Source organism: Enoplosus armatus, chromosome 13 (genome assembly GCF_043641665.1).
Source record: "Enoplosus armatus isolate fEnoArm2 chromosome 13, fEnoArm2.hap1, whole genome shotgun sequence".
In the NCBI taxonomy this organism is placed as follows: Eukaryota; Metazoa; Chordata; class Actinopteri; order Centrarchiformes; family Enoplosidae; genus Enoplosus; species Enoplosus armatus.
The window spans coordinates 16,390,742-16,414,593 of NC_092192.1; the positions used below are offsets into that span (position 1 = coordinate 16,390,742).

General features: G+C 39.4%; 1 protein-coding gene across 1 annotated transcript; it reads right to left on the minus strand.

Moving 5' to 3' along the window:
* Positions 1 to 1,173: 1,173 nt before the first annotated feature.
* On the minus strand, positions 1,174 to 23,034 carry LOC139294918 (transcriptional regulator ATRX-like). Its single transcript, XM_070916917.1, has 35 exons — positions 22,931 to 23,034; positions 20,884 to 20,987; positions 20,735 to 20,805; positions 20,259 to 20,287; positions 19,788 to 19,909; positions 19,262 to 19,378; positions 18,698 to 18,807; positions 18,133 to 18,200; positions 16,263 to 18,037; positions 15,292 to 15,352; positions 9,765 to 9,919; positions 9,415 to 9,591; positions 9,218 to 9,326; positions 8,788 to 8,887; positions 8,474 to 8,659; positions 8,230 to 8,374; positions 7,844 to 7,953; positions 7,484 to 7,627; positions 7,190 to 7,367; positions 6,936 to 7,073; positions 6,143 to 6,318; positions 5,932 to 6,049; positions 5,360 to 5,490; positions 5,203 to 5,273; positions 4,724 to 4,818; positions 4,483 to 4,639; positions 4,302 to 4,393; positions 4,095 to 4,200; positions 3,828 to 4,005; positions 2,988 to 3,179; positions 2,739 to 2,882; positions 2,525 to 2,596; positions 2,332 to 2,427; positions 1,754 to 1,882; positions 1,174 to 1,664 (listed from the first exon to the last, which is right to left on the minus strand). Exons 1-35 carry the CDS (start codon positions 22,948 to 22,950, stop codon positions 1,572 to 1,574), a joined length of 5,769 nt encoding a protein of 1,922 aa, XP_070773018.1. The 5' UTR covers positions 22,951 to 23,034; the 3' UTR covers positions 1,174 to 1,571.
* Between the last annotated feature and the right edge of the window lie 818 nt (positions 23,035 to 23,852).

Here is a 23,852-nt window from a genome sequence, read left to right on the forward strand (position 1 = left end):
ACAATGTCATTCCAGCCAAAGTATCAAGCATTTTCCATCTGTTTGTCGTAATGTACGTTTCTCTTTCCTGTTCAACTCTGAACTCAACATTCCCAGTGCATTTTAGGCATTATAGTTGATACCATTAACCTTTAACTAGTTGATCCACATAGTGCATTAAAATATGGCATTTCCTACTGTTTGAACCTAAGTGGACCCTATTTAAGCATAAAAGATATTAACCTTGGATAACATTTGTGAAAGGGAACAATACTCATCAAAGAGAAATAGCTTGGGGCAGATATGGATATTGGTATGTGTGTACACAAATCCATACCACTTTCATGGTGATCGTGCATGCGAGTGTATGAACACTAACACCTTTTTTATGATAGTGAAACTGCCAAATTCTGTACGGAACTACTGTACATGTATGTGCACAAAGACTGTTACTCTGATTTTATCCCCAGACTAATGCCTTTTATACCACCAAAAAATATAATTTATAAGAAATGTATCCTCTGTGTAAAGACTCTTTTTTTACATACATATGATCCTTTCCAGGCCTGTACAGTTTTGTACACACTACTTTCCTTTTCACTAAGGTCAGTTGAAGTGGAGCCTAAAGGGAAACCTTGAAGGGTTTCCAACACTGCAGCTGGCTTGCTTTCATTAATTAACAAATACACTTCTGGGCACGAGCCTTCCTCTCAGGGGAACAACTCAGTGTCTGAACAGCTGCTCTGTTTCTACGGGGATACTTGGGAGGGAGGCATGAACGCCTTATGTTGGTTTATGTCATGAAGAAGGTTAATGCAGCACTGACGCTGTGTAGCAAGCTTCACATATTCATAACATCTAAGATACATAGGTGCAGAAAATGCATATGATTTCAGAGGGTGGTGAAAAGACAAGGAAATTATATCCCTTGCAAAAAATTACAAATTCATCGTCCCGAACAATACCACAATTAAAATATATTCCTATGGGACTTTTTTTAGTAAAACAGTGAAGAGATATTCCCATCATTAACACTAACAAAAATATCTTTGCTCTAAACATTTGCTAACTCTGCCACGGCCTGAATTTTGCTGATAGTTGACAAATATAAAAATAAAATACCAAGACTCAGTTTGTTATTTTGTTAATTTATTACTGAATCATAACAACTGGTAACAATCATGTTAGCCATAATTCAATAGTAAAAAGTTAAATAGTAAGGCATGTACAGTGAAACTCACAATATTTCTGGTATGAAGCAGCTGAACTACCCTGTTTCTTAACTCTTCATAAAGCACATTTGTGCAACTTACCTACATATCCTGTGTAAGTTAAAGTACTAAAATTAATAAACAAAACTGTCAGTGCACCTGAACGTTGCTACTGAGGACATGAAATCCTATATCTTCTATAACATCTGATGATATGTCGTTGTTATGTCGTTGTAATGCTACGGGAGCTTAGTGTGCGCTTCTCTTTCCATATTGGTAAAACATACATTCATTTCACTGGCAGAGCAGTGATGAAACAAGGTCCCTATGTGGTGAAGAACAAAGGCATCAGTTTCTTTTCCCACTAAAACATGATTTTCTTCAGGTCTGTCCAGGCTGGTTCACAGTGGTCACTGTCGCCGGCATCACTTGATTTCGTCGACTGTTCAGTATGGCCTGAATGCTGAGTGTGAGCTGTGGAGGGATGTGATTGAAACGTGAGAAAGGCTATTTGCACATGTATGTACAGACATACACACTCTCACATGTGTAAAATGACTTACTGATTGTTGCTGTGCAAGAACGTCTCGATAAAAGGCCTGTCTTCGTTCCTGCTCCTTCTGGTCACACTGTTTCCAAATCAGAGCTTTGATCTGAACCGCCGCCTCAAGCAGCAGAGGATACTGTTGCCGCTGTAACATAAATAAATGACCACAACTGATCTTAACTGTGACATAAGGTTGGTGTCAGGAGCCATTTGCATCCTCTACTACTTAACAAGTAATGTGCTGCAATGCATTTTATATGCTCCACTGAAAGAAATTCAAATGCTCATGTCGTCTTACAATCAACTGATTCATTATTTCAAAGTATGCTTACTGCGTCAGTCAACAGATGACCAACAAAGCTGGTTGGAGGAGGCAAAAGCACACCTCAAACTAAAGCTTCTGACTCAAGGCTCAAACACAAAGTTGGAAGATCGAACAACCATTGCAGGGGGCACCTTGATGCCGTATAATAATAAAGTTCATAAAATAACCATTCATGATTATGAACATACTGTATCTTTGAAAATCACACTGTTTTACTATTAAAAATACTTTCATTCACCACATGACCATGACACCTTAAGGTCACTCACCACTCGCAACATGTAGTCCTCGTTACTGTGAGACCTCATCCTCTGCAGTGACATGAAGGCCACCGATACATTTGCTCTGCTCTTGTTAAGCAACTCCTGCAAGGACATTTTTTATGTAATACGTTGTATAAAACACAAGCGTCTCCAGCAGCAGTTCTAAGAAAAGGTTTAAGAAAATGATATTTATTCATACCAGCAGCTGTTCATTGGTCTTCATTTCCAAGGTGCTCAGGCTCGAGCTGACGGGAAGGTTGGCTGGGTTTGACTGAGGAAGAAACATACATTTACATACAGTAAGCACATAGAAATATAATAAAAAACAGTGTATAAAGTGTAGGGCATAAATCTTTAGCATTAGACAGAGCCCTGCTCATGATGATTTATGCTTTGCAGTGCTCAGCTCTTACCTCGGCCTCGTACTCGGCCCAGGCAGCTTTGCGTTCTGCCTCACTGAGCTCCTCATCTTGTTTATGGTCCAGCAGAGATTCGTGCTCGTGGAAGGACACTATTTGGTCTTTACATGTTTGTAGTAGCTGTGCCAGGACTGTATCCTGAGAAACAGAAACAAAACGTGTACGCATGTGTCAGACAGCTGTGTATTATATTTTCAGGGCATCAAAGCAGCAGAAACCTGAAAATAAAGATGGTGACGTCACCTTTGGCACAACAGAGGTGGTTCTTTTGCTTTTCTTAGAGTTTGGGTCGTCCAGCAGGTCTGGCTCAAATGTGTAAAGTTCAGTCAGTTCAAAAAGGGTGAAGTGCCTCTCAATCTGTTGCTGATCCACCACTCGATTGGACAAAGACTGCTTGGTCACCTGACGATCATAGATCTTCTCCTCCATGGTGCCCTGGTGATGAAAATGACAGCAATAATAAACAGGACTGAAAGGTTTATATACAGTATATATATATATATATATATATATTCATTCTTGTGGAATTGTTGGTATAATGATGGTGATGATTGAATTGGCTCACCTTTTGCTGTTTATGAATTGTATGTTATATATATATATATATATAGTGCATAGTTTTATTGTTTCTGTAAACATTAGTGGTCATGAATTGAAATTTTAGAATATAACCTAAAAGGAGCCTGTCAACAGCCATGTATCAGTTTCATTAGAATATTTTTTACTGACCACAGAAAAACAAAACTATCCAGTATTTCTTAAATTAAAGACTGGGGGAAAGTCAAAACAAAATGGACATAAATGTATGTAGCAGAACAGAATATTGTTGCACCGATTCCATTGATCAATTATTCATCTCATAAAACCTCAAATGTATCTGACTTGCAGCTCAAGAAGCCTTACATTTTGTTCCAAAAGAAGAGAAGTGCCAAGTGTGTGTTTTTGCACAGAGTTTATGCTTTTTACTTTGAATATTGCAGTGATATTGTTAAATCAGTTAATTACCAGACTAACCCATTTCCTCTTCTGTTTATCACAAACAGTCAGATTCAAGTTACTATGAATGAAGACCAGTGAGCTTGCCTGAGCCAAGAAGCGGTACACAAACACTTGTTTGAGCTGACCGAAGCGGTACACCCTGTATATGCTCTGGATGTCATATGAGGGATTCCAGCAGGCATCAAAGAGGATGACCCTGTTGGCAGCAACGAGGTTGATACCGAGTGAGCCTGCTCTCGTCGAGATGAGAAACAATCGGCCGCTAAAATAAAGATCAATAAAATACAATCAGAAGAGAATCTGTGTCATTCTTATTCCAGTATAGTCAATACAGAAAGATTGGTCATCTACCGAACATTGGCAGCATTATTGAACAGATCTGCCCATTTCGTCCTTGATGTAGCATTGGTGGAACCATCAAGACGATAGTAATCAATGTTTTTAATCCAGCTGCCAACTGTGAGAACAATGAAGCACAAAAATCAAACGTAAAGTACCATCAAGGAAGACATTTTTTTTCCTAGGTGCTTTCATATTTTCTTTTCATGAACAGAATACCTTTGAATGATGATGGGTCTCTGGCATGGTGAGAGGCCTCAAGGAAATCCTCGATTAGGTCTAATGAGATCAAGGACTGACTGAACACAAGCCTGAAAGTGCAGAAGATGGATTTGGTTAGATGCGATGACCAGTCAGCATCTTGACAGACCACTTTCTTCAGATCAGAAAAGAAACGTACACTTTCTCGTCCAGGTCTTCAGCCATTCTGAGGATCTCAAACAGGAGCACCATCTTCCCTGAGTGCTCCAGGATTTTGGCGTCCCTTTCTGATATCAGACTCTTGAACCAGCCCTCATCTAGACTCTGAGACCTGGAGCTAATGGTTGCCATCTCTCCTACACAGAATATAACACAGGACAAACTACATTAGTGTGCAAGCTACAGAGTTGGAGTATTAGAGACAAATAAAGCTTCAATACCTTCCACTGCTGGAGTGCCTTTGGACACATCAACAATAACCGCTGCACTGCTGTCAGCATTATTCCCCTCTTTTGCTTCGGTCTCTCTCAGTCCACTACATCGGGCAAAAAAAGTTTATTAAAAGTATATAAATGGCTTCAGAAAGTACTCATACCCCTCTTTATTTCTTTCACATTTTGTTGTTACGTATTCCAAAGTTGATGCCTTGTCTGCCACCAACCCACACAATACCTCATTTTTGGAAAGTTTTGCACATTTATCAAACTAGAATTACAGGAATATACAACTTTACATATGTATGCCTGCTTCGATGCATCCTATGACTTTGATCACACGTGAAATGACTCTACTATTTGCATGGTGTCCACCTGATTTAGCCAAACTGAACATGAATATTTCCATAAGCCACAACAAAGGCAGAAGCTTTAATGAGAAACAAATGAAGTGAAACTGTGATTATGAGCATAGCATTTCTTACCTCTCAGCCACAGTGGTTTCTTCATTTCTCAGCAGAGCTGCCGCTTTAGCTTTTTTCTTTTCAAAATATCCCTGCAATTACAGTTCAGTTAAGAAGGCTTTGCCTTACCTCAGACTAACAAGGAATCTACATGCGTTCAAGGTGATTTTTTTGGTACCTTGTTTTCTTTGCTGATGTAGTTGAGCTGAAGGCACCAGGGATGAGTCCAAATTCGACTGAGCACCTGAAAGTCCTTGAACAGGTTTGCTCCAGTCCTCACTTTTGCTCTGTTAGTCATGGAACTCGCACCTGGAAAAACAAATGTGCAGGACAACACCATTACTGACTTTTACTTCCTTTTCTCATTGGCTGATGATGATCATATCTCAGCCTCTGATGATTTAGTGAGTTGGATTAGTTACATTATGAGTAAATGTCACATGTCGTAAGTAGTGTGCGCGGGAGTCTTTATCAATTAGTAGACTATGACATGGGGAAAAAATAGTCCATAAGTAATAATTTAAAACAATAATTAAACAAAGCAACACTCAGTAAGGCCAAACTACAGCTCTGGAAAACACTCATGAACACAGTCTTGACCAATAAATATGCAGATTTCAGAGACATCTATCATTTCAGAGAAAAAACATTCAGTCTGGATAACAAATGACACCAATCTAAGATTTTCTTTTATATGTTCTTCTATAATTACTGTATATCTGCATTTCTTATGTGGAGACAGATTCTTACCAGTGAAATGGTCAAGGTAGTAGCGGTACAACTGATACTGAAGTGGGGAAACCCTCACTGCCAGCACATACTCGTACTTAGGAGGCAGAAACTGAGTCAACTCTGAGTAATCTCTTCTCTAAGAAAAAGACAAAACAGGGTTGTAAGAGCGAGAATATAGAACCAAACTGTATGATGTACATATACACACAGTATACAGTTTTTTTTTTACCTGCACACAACCAGCCAACATTGCATGAAGTACGTGTGCTCGCTTCTTCATGATTCGGACATCTTTTGGTGTGGAGTCGGCACACTGGCCGTTCTGTATGGGGTTGATAAAGCGGTTTCGGAATTCGCCCAGTGAGCCCAGAAGATTCTTCTTGATGAAGTTGACCATGCAGTGGTCTGTGGGAACAAAATATGGTGTATCAATAGGATGTATTAAAATGAAATATCTGTGAAAACGTCATGCCTACACTTCATTTATTAACTTGGATCTAAAAGTGAAGCACAATGTGTTATAGTACTGCAGCTTTGGCTCATCAATGACATCTGATATTGTGTTTTTGTTTCAGCAAACAAACTAATTAACTGTCGGCTAGTTTTCCAAAAAGCGCTAATATTCCAGTTGTTATGACTTTATCAGGGAACCCAATTCACCTTGAGCAAACTCACTTGTTTTACATCTTGAACAACTATAGTTAAGTCAGGAAGTAGAAAACACAATAATCTGCCAACAGCCCTTTTAAAAAGGCACCAACACTACAGTCAAACAGCCAAAGAAATATCAGGTAGGAAATTTAAACGCATATTAAGATGACAGGTCTCATTGCACATTACCGCACACCCTGTTTAAATTGAGGTGACTTTAACAATTCATTCTATTGTCACACATTCACTCAGTGTGAATACTCGAAAAACATCACAATTCTCATAACTGTGGTTGGATTATATTCTACATCACTTAAAGCAAAGTGTAACCACATGGCAGTATCTAACATGACGTCGTGTTGCAGACTTACACTCTTCCAGGTTGTTTTGTAGTGGTGTGCCTGTTAGCACCACCCTTCGTCGGGTCTTGATGTTATTCATAGCTTTGGAGATATTGGACGCTTCATTGCGCAGGATGTGCCCTTCGTCACAAACCACAAAGTCTGGACCTGGGGAAAAAAAACACACAGGAGAGAAGACAGATCAAAACACTTTCAATAAGCAAAGCAATGACACATAAAACAAAATGTTTTAATAATATCATGCCATTACACAGTTAATGTACCTGGATCCACCAGTATGCTCTTTAACTCTCTCTTATTCTCCTCATCGTTGATTTTCTGGGCTAGTGACAGGATACGGTACATCTCATACCCCATTATCATAACACCTCCGTCTCTGTGCCACCTCTGCAGAGCTCTGAGTCGTTCTGGAGGATGCTTTATTGTCACCAGTTCTGTAACCTGTGACATATTTGTGTGTTTGAACAATAATCACATATGTACACGTTAAACAAAGAGTGAGACATAAGAGCATGTGAGGCACAATATTTAGTATTGCCCAGAATGGCTTTACATACTTGCACTTTATCCAGTCCCATGCTGTGTTGCCATTTCTTGAACTCGCTGACCCAGTTGAGGATAGTATTAAGCGGACACACGACAAGGGCTGTTCTGAATTTCAGGTTGTCTGACAGCAGCACGGTGTGGAGGAATGTTACCACCTATAAAATAACACAGCTATGAGTATGAAAGCATAGACCACAGACAATAAAGCATAGTATAAGATGGGCGATGTACATGTAGCAAGCATAAAAATCATGTTAATTTCAGGGCGCACTTTGTAATTTTGTGAAGCTAGCGATATCTAAAATGTTTGGTGTATCCGTTTAAATCAAAGCAAACGAGAATATTGGAGGTGGATATGTGTATGTCTTCACCTGCAGAGTCTTTCCCAGGCCCATGCAGTGTGCCAGTATACAGCCTGATCCAGGACAAGAGTTGGCCTTCTTCACAGACTCACAACAACTATCCCAAATAAACTTGACACCTGTTGGAGAAAGACAACACGGTAAGTAAGTTTTGTCTGAACGCAAAATGGGACTCAACTGTAAAAATATGCTGCTAAGATGTGAAGATTTGTGAAAGTCTACATTAGTTACTGCTCAAAAAATGATTAGACGGTTTTTGTCTGTGAAGTTTGGCATAAAGAGCGAAGCAGGAACTGTATTCGCTAATGCTGTTATTGGCATCAACATGTCAGTATTGTGCATAAGTGTAAAACAATGTCCTCCTCAGTGAGAGTGAAAAGAGAGCACAAACTGACCGTCCACCTGGTGAGGCTTCAGTCTCGTCACAAGGTTCCTGTGCACCTGAACGAGAGGATTCTTGGTCTCCTCGTCCTGATCCAGGACCAGCTTGGTGGTGATGGGGCACGCTACTTGGGACAACTCATCCTCTATGACAATTATCTGGAAAACAATGACACAGGGTCAGCATTTAGTCTACCGAGATATAACATCAACACAGTGAGGTGTAATGGTCAGTTTGACCTGCTGTGTATGCAGTACCTCTCTCATGTCCTCCATCTGTTGTTCCCTATCTGCCAACCGTTTGCATCGCTCCTCCTCCTCTCGGAGGGCTTCCTGGGTCTCAGCACGGAGATTGACATCTTCAATGATTCTGCGGATCTTTTTGCGTCCTTTGGGGGTGCCTATACTGTCGCTCATCACTTCATCTGTTTCCTCTTTATCACTCTGCTCAAATACAGAAAGATCCAACAAGCAATATCACTATTAGACACCAAAGACAACCCCCTTTTCCTCGCCTGGGAGATAGAGTTTAAGATTATAATAGTTAATAAATAACATAACTCAGCTGCTACCTTTTCACTGTTGGAGTCAGACAACAAAATGTAGGACACTTGTTGCTTCTTCTGTTCGTAACTTCGGGGTGACTCCTTCACTTTTGTGGATAATCTGGAACTAAACAGAAAACAGCATTAGAAATGAAAATTAACTAAGTACATGTACATAGTATATACTGAAGTACTGGTACTGTAGTAACATTATCAGAAGTAAACATAGCAATCTGAATCAGATTATCCAGGTCCCTGTATTCTAACAGAAGGCAAACAACACTATATGTCCATGCTTTTACTTAACTAAAGGACTTGAGTACATTTCCCAGTGAAGCCATTGAAGTTGAAGTCATTTTAGGGGTATAACGCAAATTGAAATTCAAAATCAGAACAGACACATATTTTTTGTTTTGTTTTTGAAGTCATTGATAAGTGGCAGCTGAAATGCACATACCTTTTGAGTCCATCTTCACCGGCCTCATCCTCCGACTGACTCAGCTCCTCACTCATCCCAAGGTCTTCCAGCTCTGACTCGATACTCTCACCATCACTTTCACTATCAGCTTTGACAGAAATCAAATTCAGAAATTAGAGATGGGTAGATACTCCCTGTTCAGACAGATATGATTCTAATGTTAGAGGTGTCCTTACAGCTCTGGTGTTTGCTGCCGGTTCTTTTCTTGCTCTCCTGCTTTCCTACTTCACTCTCTGCCACGGCCTTGTCATTTGATGTTGCCTCCTCTAAGGTTAGTTTGTGGCGGAGAAGATGGTGCCTGGAGTTGGGCCCATCAGACGAGATGTCAGATGATTCTGAAGCCAAGTCTATCCCTGTATCAGAGATATATTCTATCATCATTTTATAACCCACAAAAGGCACCTGACAACTGGAAAAATATTAGTTAATAGGACTAAAACTGGAACTGGAAAGAAATACTTGTGCTTATAAACAAAGATGCACAAGAGAAAAGCTAAAAATGTGCTACTTTGAAAAAATGACTCACCATTTTCATCTGTTCCATTATCCTCATTGCCTTGTCTGACCTTCTTGGCACCCTCAGACTCAGAGTCATCCTCCTGCGTTTCCTCATCCGAGGTGATATCATCGCACGAGGAGTAGTTGGCTTTGATTTGGGCCAAAAGCATTTTCTTAGCGATTCTTTCAAAAGTAGAAAAGAAAGAAAAGGTACCTGAAGTTCATTTCATGATCAGTAACATTGTCTTCAACTGGATATTGTTCTACTTCAAGGCAAAAATCACAATAAAGTGTAATAACAGTTAGACTTCAATATTTAACAAAGATCATTCTTCTAGTGCTGGTTTGGAGCCAATAGTCCTTGAGCTGTTAGCCTTAAAAAAAACCTATTATAAATGTGATCAGATATATCTTTAGTGAGTCCCTTCAGGTAAAGCCACATTATGTACCAATATAAAGCTCTGCTGGTGAAGACCAATTTAAGTGAACTGCCACAACACTGGAAGCACTTAAGATAAAAATGAGACAGAGACGCTTTTAAGTGTAAGAATTTATTACAACAAACAAGTATTCTACACAGAAAAAACAGACATATTTTTAGTATATTCCCCTTTGGGGAATGGGAGGGATACTTTCCTTTTTTTCCTACAACGTTTTTTGCTTTGTCCATTTTTTTCTCCAAATGAAAATAAAAATGACATAAATCTTGATTGACAGTTAAAGAGCTATAGGCTTTTTGAACACAAACTGAGAGCTGACTGGAAGGCAACATATTCATCTGGTACTACCAGCCAGTTAACATTGTGTTAAGGGGGGGGCCCTGTGCATCACAAAAACAGCAAATTACTAACACAGTCTGTACATGAACGTTTACTTATGAAACTCTATTCCACCTATTGACCCCTTTACACTCCAGTGGAGCATAAAGTTAGTTTCAAAAATGAGTAATCTGATAGAGTTTGTGACAAACATGATGTTTTGTAAAAGGTACAAAGGTTATGGTTTTAATACCATATGTTTTGACCACTAATTATTACGTACAGTTACGCACCCATTCTACATCTACCTGTGTTCAACACGCACTTCCCAACACAGGGCTGACATGTAATTACCCATGATACCCAAGAGGCGATCAGCTTACATGGGTCTGGCTCAAGTTCGTCTACTCTCTGGTCAATTGTCCGTCCTGCATGAACCCTTTCTCACCAAGAAACCTGCAATGCGCACAAAGGTCCGATCCTGATCTCAAAGTGGGTTGTCAGTGCAGATCACTGGACAGAGAATAGCTGCCATCTTCAATGACATTAAATCCAACGTCCAATGAGAGTTTATTGTAAAAGTCGTATTACAGTAGAGCAATGCCAGATGACAACAGCAGTGACAGAGCAGAGCCTTGGATCTCATTTGACACGTTTCAACTGGGAAAGGGACAAAACAGAAAAAGCAGAAAACACTGAAGAAAATTAACATACAGCCACACATGAATTTGGCATTATTGCCATTGGTAATCGCATGCTGTGTGGATTTCAAAGGAATACAAAAGTACTTTCATGTTTTTGCCCACTAACTACAAACAACGTAAACTTTACATTTCTGCTGACCATTTTTCTAAAAATAACGTTTTGCTATCACCACAGCTGAAAACAGACTTGGTACTGATAGTAGGCTACAATATCCCAGAATTTAGTGACTACTGTCTAACAACTCTACATTCATAATCCTGGAAAAAACATGGAATGAAACAAATGAATATCATTAATGATGTGAATTTGGTCGCTTCTTGGTTTACAGTGTTTTTTGTTTCACAGCCCACTCTCAATTCTCAGATATACAACCTTCTAAGTAACATTTGAAAGCAGGGTTCACCTGTCAAGCAGGGTCTCTGCATCTTTAAATATGATAAAAATTCCTTCATCAGTTTTAAAAGCAACAGTATGGTTTAGAAAAGAGTCAGCAGTTATGTACACTCTGTGTATAGAAAGTGGGGTAAAACATTCAAATACACTGGTATGGCTCTGATGAACACTGTTGACAGTGAGGTCTCTAGATTATTTTGATTATCCAGGACATCCTCTCTGGAATAAAAGGTTTCAAAAAAGTTCAAAAGTCATTCCTCAGTGCTTTGAGCATGGATGCATTATACAGTGTTCCAAGGTGGTGCCCATTCTTTCCAATTAAAGCTGCTCACTGGGCACATATCACACACATATAACTAAGGTTGCGCTGCCCACACACGGCAAGAAAACAATGTGTTGATGCAGCTTTTGGTGACTTTTTTTAGCACTCATGGCCAAATTCGAATTACACAAAGAGTAACTTCTGAACGCATGTGACAGTAGATTTTCTTCATTGTTTTTACAACTACATATTTTGTAATGTTTTGTATGAGGAAAAGTCCTTCTGGGTCAGCGTATGTCACATGACCTCCTATTCCGACGCATCTCAGCACAAACCCTGCCCTGTTCCTCAGAGCAGCAATAACAACATTTCATTCAGCTCTGTTTTATTGGGCGGTGTCAGAAACCTCAGACGGATATCTCAAAACCTCAGCAGATAAAACGGAGACTGTGTGTGTGGCTAGATACTCCTAAAAGGTACCATAAGGGAAAAATATGCCTTTGTAATTTGAGTGAGCCAACCCTTTAAGAAGATCTCTGTGAAAGCAGCACGGTCAGAGAAACAAAGTGACACCATCTCTGAAATCTACAAGTATAAAACTTTGGTAGGGGGACACAAATCCTGAAAAAGACAGCTGAAAAAATATCACTGTGGCATATTGCGTATATGCAAAAGTACATGTCCCCAAGCTCAACAGCACTTTGACCAGGTGTACTTTAAATATTACAACACTAAAAGATAGACAAGACAGGTCAGTGCTGCATACGTGTAAAGGGAATAGTAGCAGCAATATATCAATGTAATTGATAAACAGGCAAGCTGAGCGACAGCTCCACCCGTCATAGCCCAAATATTTACAGTGGGAGTAATCTCATCGGCTTTATGATCATTCGGGGAAGCAGCAGCTGGCTCTCGTGTTTCTAACTTCAGACTCTTGACATAGTCAATGAAGCCAGTACACTGAATAAGTCAGATGCACGTATGTTCACGTGCTGACATAATTCAATTAGTACAAACGAGCAGTCAAGACATCCAGTGAGTGTCAATCTGCCATAAAGCCTGCTCTGAACTATATTAGGTGTGATTGCGGGAGTGTCGGTCGCCCAGTAGTAGTTTCTGGAACAGCAGTAATAAACTTGTTTGATTCTCGACTCCAGAGCTAGCAGCTTGCATGTGAACTAGTTTCAAAAGAAGAGAGACTACATACCAGGTTATAGAGTATTATGTCACAATGAAATTTATTATTCATCATGGTAGCCAAGTGCAAACACCAGGAATGTCATTGACATGCACAACAAATCGCATCTACTGCAATTGGCCGTTAACGTCAGTGTCTACCATGATTTGCATACAATAAAACTCAACACCAATGGAAATAAAATGTAACAACTGTTTATGGTGTTTGGGGTGAGGGGGGTTGGGTGTTTATTACCAGAAAATGTTTCTAGGCTTACACATTTTCCAACTTTTTGTCAGTGTGACTGAGAGTAGTCTATAACAAATCCTGAGATTTACAGATGTTAATGATACCATCCCTTACAGACTTTTTCAAAACAAAGGAAGAAATCAGACTCTGAAATATCGCATTAACACTGGCATCAAACCCAGGCCCATTCATGAAAATGCTACCCTAAGTGAAGCTGAAGTCATGTTGGTAGTAGAATTACGAAATGTATTTTGTGGCTAGAATCAACAGGGGCTGAGGCAGGAAGGAAATCTAACTTTTGTGCCTTAATGAACTCAGATGCTGAATTCTGTGTATTTACAGAGAGCCGAGTACTTCATATTGGACATTTTAACAAACAATCCTTTTGCCAGCTTATCCTAATTAGGGCAATATCCTCCTGAGACCCGGCCCATTCATTTATGTCCTTTATAATGGACATTTTGTTCACCTGTATCTTTCTTAAGTATTTGGAGTTACCCTTCCAAGCCCTATAGTATTCTGTAGGGGACATCCTGGGCTTTCCAGTGATGTGTCATGTGATGGGTTTGCATGCTGGGAACTTTACTTTTTTCCTCTATCAAGATGGCTGCCATACCAACAACCACATTTTATGGAAAGAGGAGAGGTAAGTCAAATATTCTTTATCTATTGCTATTTTTACCATGATAATTATATATATTCTTGTTCATAAACATGTTAAGAACAATATTTTTACATCTGAAAACAGTTTCATTATTTCTGTTTTGAAATAACAGGCATTTAATGAATGTCAACTGTAGTGGACACCAGGACCATTTTAATGTACTTAATGACTGCACATTGTTGTAGGAGAAAGAAGTGAAGCAGAGCTTTCAGATGAGGAAAAGGATGAGGAGGATGAGTATCAGCCTGTGATAGGTGAAGATGATGATGAAGAAGGAGAGGAAGAAGATGCAGGAGAATCTGATGAGAGTCAGAGGCAGAGAGGGAGCAGCAAAGTCGTCTTGCTCTGTGGGCCACGACTAACTTGTATGTTTTATTTAGTTTCAGGCTAATGTATTACATTTTATGATCATGTTAGATTATTATTAAAATAAAAAATATATTTAAAAGAATAAAAATTGTAAGGTGTTTTTTTTAGGCCCAAATAGATAGGAAATCACACAAAAACAGAAATTGTAAGACACTTTTTTCCCTTGGTTCTCAGGAGGATATGAAATTGTCACACTGTAACTGTGACCATGTAGGGTTCCTTTTAGACCAGAATATCAAAAGGTGATTGTCAAGGTGAAGCATGAAAGTTTTATACATGCTTACAACTTTGCACACCTTGTCTACCACAAATGAACACAAAACATATTCACAATTAATAATTTCTGGAGATTCAAAAAAATGAATTTGTTTTTGAAATGTAAATATGTGCAGACAATCTGGCAGGCATCAAACTTTATACTTCACCTATAAATAACAATTTTCCATTTACTTAAGTTTACAGTGCTGCTCAATGGAGGACAACATTGAGCAGCACTTTGCGCATTCTGTAATAACACAGAAGAGTACTTTCTAAATATGTTAGAATACTGTCACTGAAAACAAACCTCTAATACATTAACAGGTTGAGCTGTAAGGCAAAGTGTCGTTCATTGTTCAAATGTATGCTCAGACCTCTTTAAGGGCAGCTTAGTATATAAGAATACAAGCATGGTAATACAAGAAATAATAATGATAAAAATCTTAATTAAAATGTATCTCTCGTATTTACATGTATACCGGATTGTACACTAAATAAAACAGACAAGCAGAGTTTGTTGCTCATCATTCACAAGCCAGCTCCAGTCTCACAGTGCACCTCTAGAATGTGTATTTGATCGCTGGGGCTCTACTGCAGCTACGTTTTGGTCTTGTTTGAATAGACTGCAACGGAGTCTTAATGACAGTGTTCGAAGTTGCATCCCTTCTTCCACACCTATGGTGTTTTACAAACTCTACATCCGGACTTTTTGAACCATACCTATTTTCTGGATCATCATCATCTTCTGCTGCCCACGAGGGCCCAGACTGCTCCTCATCTCCTACAAAAACAAAAACAAAAAAGTTTAATTAAGCAAGTCATGTTGTTTCAGCAGAGAAAAAAACCCGTTCACCCACCACGGGTGAACTGTAAGGTGCATTATACTGACATGCCAAGCGAAACTACTTCATATCTATTATCCCATAAGAAATGCGCTGACTGTAGGTCACAGAACTGCCTCTATGGAGCTCATTAAGTACAATGTGGCACAGACAACTTCCCCTGAGGCAACCTGTGGCGAAGATAGTGGTTCCTTGATGAGCATCGTCATATCTTGCTACCATGAATCTTGATACCCTTGTTGGCATCAAAGCACTCTTATTTCTTTATTGTTCAAAAGTGAATGAGATTCATACATCTCTTTCACAGCAGACATTTTGAGCAGCACAGGTTGAACTAATAACATTAATTACAGCCTCCTAACAGCAAAAATTTTATTACAATGCTGCAAGTAAATAATATTATTAGTCATTATTAGTTTTTAACAATTCAAAATTTCAAGCCACATTTGGCATCCCCTATCAATTTCATTGAGTCGTCCTTCTGCTTTTCCCGCTGTCCTGTTTGGGAACCACTGGCCTGAGATATGTGCATTCTTAGTCCTGTGGGAATGTAGGATGAACACATCCACACAGTTGTGGATCTTTAAATTATATTTTTAACAATGTCATGTGTTGGCCAAGAGCTTAGCTCAACACATTAAACAGCCAAGATCTGAAGAGCCACATGCAGCTAACACTCACACTAATGACAAATACATGTCATCATAGTCCAATAAATCCAGTGGGGAGTAGGAGCTAGCATTAGCAATTTAGCTTTCCACCAGTAGTAAACTAGTGATCTACTTCTAACAACCGTTGACAAGATATATTTATTATTATATACATCAAGATCTATAATATAAGACTCACCTGATGATTGGTGGAATGCTGCTGCCCCCAGTAAGGCCACATCTTCAGTGATTGGCTTCATCTTCTGATCACTTCCGTCACTCCCAGAGTCATCATCATGTTCATCGTCGCTTGATGAGGATGACGACTCCATTGCTTGCTGACGAGATTTAGTCTTACACTTCCCAGCTTGTATCCTACTCTGCTTTCTGGTCACACCTTCATCCTCTCTCTTGACAAGGTGAGGCTTCCCTATTGACCTCAGCGTATTCAAGTGTATTTTCTTCTGTGAGTTTTGATCATCACTAGACGAATCAGTTCCACTTTCCCCTCGAGATTTTACTCTTCTGTCAGACTCAGGGGAACGGTCCAGCATCTTGCGTTTGCGGCGCATCTTCTCCGGTGAGATCGGGGTGTTCTTAGTGAGCCAAAAGAGACATTTCTTGGCCACCTTAGTTGAAGCTTTTCCACCTTCCTCATTACTTTGGGGCTCGTCAGAGCTTTGTGATATAGCTGCTCGCTCAAGCAGAGCTGCAGGGACTTCATCTGAGTCAGAGTCATCTCTTGCTCTGCTCAGACTTTGGTCCTCAGTGTTTTTGGCTGGCACTGTGCTGGGGGTTTCCTCGGGGTCAGAGTCACTGTCACTGTCTGCAGCTGAAAGAGACGTTTTGGCCTTGACATCACTTGGTCGACGCAAAGGTGTTGTCTTCACGCGAGGAGACCGTCTGTTACCTTGTTCCTCTTCTAGGTGTAGAGATGCACTAGAGTTGTCATTGCTCATCTTGCTGTCAGCTTTAGCACCAACACCTGTCTCTTCATCTTCCGATACATCTTTTCCCTCTGACTTCTTATCCTTCATGTGGATGTCCTCCTCCTTCTTCGGGGCGTCAGAGGATGGCTCCAGCTCCATTGGTACAGGTGTAAGTTTTACTACCAGTTTTTTAGTCATGTTGACCCCACTTTCAGAAGGCTTCAGACCAATCTTTTGTGCCCTCTGTCTGGCTTCACGTGAATCTGAAACCATGTCTTCCCCAGGACAGTCATGTGCAATTCTCCTATCTGTGAAACCCTTGGAGTCAGAATCATCATCCTCCAAATGTTCAGCTGCCAATTTCTGCAAGTCACTTAAGCATCTTTCATTAGAGATATCCAGCTCTGTGTCTGCTTGTGTTACAGGCTGTGCATCAAAGTCTTCACTAAAGAACTTTTCCCAACAGCTCAACACATCCAAATCGCTGAATTCTTCCTTCAGGCTATCTTCGAGAGCTGCAAGTGATTTTCGCAAGCCTTTAACTACTGACAAAAAAGAGTTCAGATACAGCTTGCGAACACCAGGTGTCTGTTTGTTCGCTGTCACAGAATGAATGAAATTGACAAATGTTCGGTTTAAGATGTTTGTTGAGTCCACTAAATGTTTGGTCTTCTTGGTAATATCCTTAGAAATTTGCAGTGTGTTATAGTTGAACACCACATTACCATCCATGCCAGTGTGATCCCATTTATCCAAAGGAATGTTTTGTGGTAAGTGTGGCAACATGGTGTAAAGTTCAGATTTCTCCGGCTCTACTCGGTTCCTCCTGCGCTGCTGGTGCCACAGACTCTCCATGTTCTCTAGGACACTGTCACAGGCCATCACCAGGTCAAAAAGGGGCTCCGGGCTACATACATAGCAGTACCATTTGCTCTCCAAGATGCCAGACAGCTCCTTCCTTCCCAAATTTCTTAGAATACATTTCTTGCAGAAGGCATTGCTACAGAAGTCACAACAGATCAGGTTGCCTCCTTCAGCACACCATCTGCATGAGGAAAAAATGAGACATAATAAATACAGTTGATAAAAGCTTAGCTGAGAGAAATGTTTAGTTCAAATATTAAATACAACAAAGCCTACCTGCATTGCTCATCCATTCCATCTCCGTCCTTACTGATGTCATCACTTAAGTAATACTTGTAGCAGGACTGACAAAAACAAAACATGTAATAAAAGAGTTACAGACAGCTTGGACAAAAAGTATAGTAGAAACATGCAAAGAATTTATATAAACATTACAAATCTACTCTAAATTCCATAACATATTAATCAATAAATTGCTCTGTATATGCTTGTTAGCAATGATTAAGTATTTCTAATGGGTCGTTTAAATGATTGTTTGATTGAATTTCTTAAAACCAAACACCTTCAATAATAATTTAAATATTGATCTGACTAATCATATCAGTCAAACTGCTGTGTTGTTGACACACAGACTTACCTCAGTATATGTATTATCCATTTGAATATAAAATGACACTGAGTGACTAACGTGCACACTGGCTTTAGTTTGCATAATATTTATATAATATTTTGCTAAACAATTACTAAACACTCAATGACACTCAAAACTGAAAAATAAAATTGCTTGCATCTGAATAATGAATCTGAAGGATTTCTTTCTGACATAAAAAAGCCGACTCACCTTGCAAATAAGTACTTTCAGAACTGGATGTCGATAGAAGGAATCTCTCTGGAAGTGATTAACTTGTCGGCCACATGCAGTGCAACTGACAATTCCCATGTGTTCAACTCCTATGAAAGCACATCACTGTCATTAGCAACATAATGGTTATGATTATGGCTTGATGGGTTGCTTAAAAAGGTGTGAGACTGCCCTGTTCAATCTCTATTTAAATCCACCACATTCTCCAGGTAAGATGTCCATGAGCAAGATCACTGGTTAGGATGCAAAAACTTGTTGTAAGCAGTGCAGAGTGAGTGTGAAGCACTTGTCAGAGTATCAGTGAATTCTCTCACAACACAATAATGATCAAGCTGCATTTAGAGACAAAGTGAAGCTTGCTTTGACCACTAAAGTGGTATTTCAGTGTCTTTTGTCCACAAGCAATTAATGGATGAGTACCCCAACAAGTGCCTTTATTTTGTTTCATTTGTTGCCCACTATAAGGTTCTATTATGTTGAAGAAATGACTGTCTGAGTAATCATGAAGTGATGTGCAATCTTATGACACCAGTGGTGACTGACCTCCACGTCTTCTTGTAAACTCTTTCCGCAGTACGCCTGATTTCCGGCTGCGAAACTCCGGACCCCTGAAGTCATCTCTTCCATTATCAACAGCTTCAGGCCTCACTAGTACAGTGCCTGTGTACACAAAACATACCACAAATAAATCAAAGGTATTCCATCATTATTAAATATCTAATTATAATCTAAAGATGGGGACAGACCTACATACCCTACAGACAAAAAAACACATTTAGGATGACAACCTGTGTCAACCTAAATGTATTTTTCAGGTCTTGCAGTCAGAAAGACTAAAACACTTACAGGTACTTAAGAACTCAAGTAGACGACAAGTGTTCTAGCCCAGGACACCGCCCAAAATGTCCACAAAAACACAAATTCTTACACATGACTGTACCGAAGCACAAAGGACACCAATAATAAAACTGGCAATATTTGACCATTTATCATTTGCACTGCAATTTGCACTGAAAAGGCTATGAGGCAGAGTAAATAAGGGACATAACAGGGAAACTTTAAGACCTACCTTTTGGCAATCTAGTGATATCAAGGTGACCATTTGTGCTGACTGGTAAATCCAAGTCCTCACTTGCATTCGAGTCCCCAGATTCATCCAGTCCAGAGTGCTTTATGACAACAGAAGGTTTTCTGTGATAACAATGAAACAGAAAAAACGTAAGTCCATTTCCCACAGGTTGGCAACCTACTTGGACAGTAAAAGAGGAGGCAGCGGGTTATCCATGTTTTTAAAAGTATCAACCAAGTATAAGCTAATGGCCCTGAAAAGTCATCATTATCCTTCAATATGATTATCAAGACTATTGTTTCTAACTTTCATTTGGTTTAAGCACAAATGGTGTGCATCATAATTGCAATATACTGCATTCACTTTAGTACAACATACATTATTTTCAGCAATGAGCTGCATTAAATCTGGACTGTTTCATACTATGATGCTTATCTACGCTTGCAGGGTATAAATGAAATGCCAACTCACCTCTTTGAGTATTTGTTATCCACTCCAGCCTACAAAGCAAGAAAGTTCACTAGTTTAGTTGTTACTGGTAATCTGGGTCACTTTAAGTGTTGAAACCATCACAGCACTGTCCCAAAGGGGGATGCTCACTCAGTGGCTAGTTTATGGAAACAATTTAATTAAAGGAGACTTTGAGTCTTGTGAATAAAGCGTTAGTATACAACATTATCATTTTTTTTTTTTTACATTTAAAGCAGTAATTTAACTTCTTGTCTGTCATGAGCTTTACAACTTCACATGGTTTCTAACATGGCAATATACTTAAAGTCTTGTCATTATTGTATTAAAACTGAGGCAACTGAAAAAAGTATTAAATTTCTGAATGTGACCAAATTTTGTGCTGGATTCAGTTAAGGTTGAGATTACTGTCACCATTAGTGTCACCAATGTACAAAAGTTGATAAGGGATATGGCAATCACCAAGAATGGTCAGTTACCTCTGCCGCAGCATGACCTGTTGGGTTTCCTACAGAACAGCTCCTGTTTGAGAGACCTGTGAACAGAAGATGTTAAAAATGTTTATTAAACATGTAAACATGATGAGAACTTTTCCATCGCTCATGGTTAGATTAATCAGATTCTGTACCATGAGCATCCTCTGAGGCTGGTGTGCCATTGCTGTCCTCAACCGTGGAATGAGCCAAGTACTCGTGCAGTTTGTTGACCAATACATTCAGCTTGGTAGTGGTGCTACAATCAAGAAAAAAAAGAGTGCGGTTATGGAAAACTTGACAGTTAGAAATAGCTACCTGGTTAATCAACTTGTTGGTTAAAAGCCTGATGAACAGAATTTGAAGTGAATTTAGTGGAATCAACTAGTTTATTGTCCAAGACTATTGGCATCAACTCAATACACATTCAACATTTACATCTCAACTTTTACAGTCCAATACAGCAGTACAACAGACATCAATTTATGTTGGAATATGGAAAGAAAATATCATGTTTCACAAAGTATTTTGTTTCAGCTTTGAGAGAGTGATGAATGAAACCTGACAAGACCGTCCCATTTCAAAGGCTCCTTCAAATGCAGCTAAGCAATGCAGCTTTTGACCTAATTTGCAGGACACAACCTAAACTCTAAAGCTCTCAGTATCTCAGTTTATAATGCATCAATGAATTGTTTAATGGAGCATTCAGGTGATCCTCATCAACTCTGAAAGTCTAGAAATATGTGAACACGTACCTACCACATACTTGTGTTCAAGTGGTTATCAGTCATTACATGAACATATCACATATCACTAGACCAATAAAGAAGCCACCACAGGAAATGAAAACAGAAGACAGGCATGAACGCCAATGTTAATCAGAGGCAGTTACCAAAGTAGAAGAAAGAAAAAGAAAATTATGTTGACATTTTACCATTAACGTGGTATGCTTTTTTACCAGTAATCCATCATGTGTAGAAGTGAAACATCACAACTTATAGTGTAAACTTGGGTATTGTGTGTTGATGTACTTTGCTGACTTCTGAGGGCAACTTATTAGTGATTAACTTTTGCAATAATGGACTTAGAAATTGAGAAAAAAAAAACACCTGAATGCTCCATAGTGTTTTGGTGTCTGTAAAGCTGCATCTAAGTTGGGGAAAAAGCACCAGCTCAGTCTGGTCTTCAGAGCCCTCATAGGACCTAAATGGGCTGCATGCTTCAGAGGATCCAGCCTCTGATGTGAGAAACAGCTACTGACTAAGATTATGACCTGACGGCAGAAAAGGATTTTAACATTGCTAATGAAGCTGTTCATGCATACATTCTTCCACAGGTGTTGTGAAGCAGGACATCTTTTCTACAGAATGCAGTAAACAATATAGAGTCCTCCATATTGTCCAGAGATTTACAACGACTTTACAAAGACTGTCCCCCTAGTTACTTGGGCAGGGGGTGTAGCAGGTCTAAAGTGGGTTTTATCCACTCAAGCCCTACAGCTCTTATTGCAGCATGGTGGCATGATTCGGGCTCTCTATTGAAAAGGCAGAAACTAATACTATTTTATGTGACAGCAATAACTCCTACCTTCGTGGAGATTATAAGGTTCAGTTTAAAAAGGTGTTGATTTATATTTGAGGTCATTTTCGAGGGTCTTTGTGATGCTGTTGATCTGTATTGCGTTATACTAAACTGTTTGTAGTTTTTAGTACACCCTGATTAATATACATAGCGTGAACACGTTATTAGAAAACACCTTTCAGCATGACGCCGTTCAAATTCAACAGCACCACAAACAACAGCCATGATAAAATGACCAAAAGCTGGGACTTATTGCAGGACTGTTTGTGTACCAAGGTGTACCTCACCTAACAGACTGTCAACTGCGTGTAACATTTTATTTTGAGCTAGCTAAGGTTACGTTCAGGTCACCCCAAGTTATCTTTCAGGTGGTAATAGCTACTAAAGATTAGCTAACATTACCTCTAAGCCGTCAAGAAATGGGTGTTTCGAACCCACATGGCCTTACATGCCTGTTAACAATACGTAATTTAAGTCAGTAGCTAATTAAAATAGAATTACCGTTATCTATTGTATCGCTCTAATGAGCGGTTAGCTCACACAGCTAGCTAGTTGCTAAGCTAGCTCGCTGTTAACGTTTACTCTGTCGTAGTCAACCGCATTTCACTCCGCCGTTTTTACCTCAGCATCGCTGCAGACATATCGCGAAGCAGGTAAACAAACGAAGTCGTTCAAGTCCTTATACTCTCATAATTCTGGTAAAAACATGGCGCTCTCAATCTGCGCTCTGTATCTCATCACTAGCAATGGACATAGCTGTTAGTAGGCAAAAACAAGTGAATGGTCCCTTTCTTCTTCTTTCAGTATTTTTAACACGCTTCAGTTAAAATTACAATGTTAATCTATCGTGCATTACCGCCACCTGCTGCCCCGGAGTGCGGATCAGATATTCGTTTCGTTGTTTCTTCTCTGTTTCTTTCATGAAAATAGTTATCATATATGATCCATCGTACTCGTGCTTACAGTTTTGACAAGCATGAATTCCCTTGCACTAACATATATCCTAAAAATGATCTATTATTCTTAGGCTATTATTTAGTGTAAATTCTTGCCTATCCTTTGCCCTGAGATTAGCTCTTATAATCTCACTCATGTCTCATAATTCAAGTATTCAAGTATTTCACTGACTGCTCTTTCATTGTCCGACCTCTCGTCATTATGACTTCTTCTAACCTTCCTCTATTGTCACACCATCGTGTCTTAACAGTCTACTTTTGATCAAATGTCTTCCCTGCAGCTCTCTATTCCAGCAACAGTCTGGGAGTTTTTTTTCCCCATTTAATACATTTGGCTTCTGAATAACAAAGACTGCTGCTGTTCCTTGTATCACAGATTGCTTTGCCAAAGCAGCCAGTTTCTTTTTTTCCCCTTCAACACAGCACAAGCAGAACTCCACATACACATGCCTTCTCGAATTGCTACTCTGTAAATGCGTTTGCATTTTGTTTACTGCAAGAGTGATAAACTTGCACGCACAGCAGAGGAATAAGAAAAATGACTAATTTATTTGTTTCGACTGCTTCCACCCATTGTAGTTTCATCA

What these genes read in the sequence shown, in the direction of transcription:
- LOC139294918 (XM_070916917.1), bottom strand. Translation starts at nt 22,950, where the DNA reads ATGTCTGCAGCGATGCTGAG. An exon ending in AGCATTCCACCAATCATCAG is followed by an intron (nt 15,353 to 16,262) that starts GTGAGTCTTATA and finishes TTGTTTTTGTAG; the next exon opens with GAGATGAGGAGCAGTCTGGG. An exon ending in GCCTGGGAAAGACTCTGCAG is followed by an intron (nt 7,628 to 7,843) that starts GTGAAGACATAC and finishes GTTATTTTATAG; the next exon opens with GTGGTAACATTCCTCCACAC.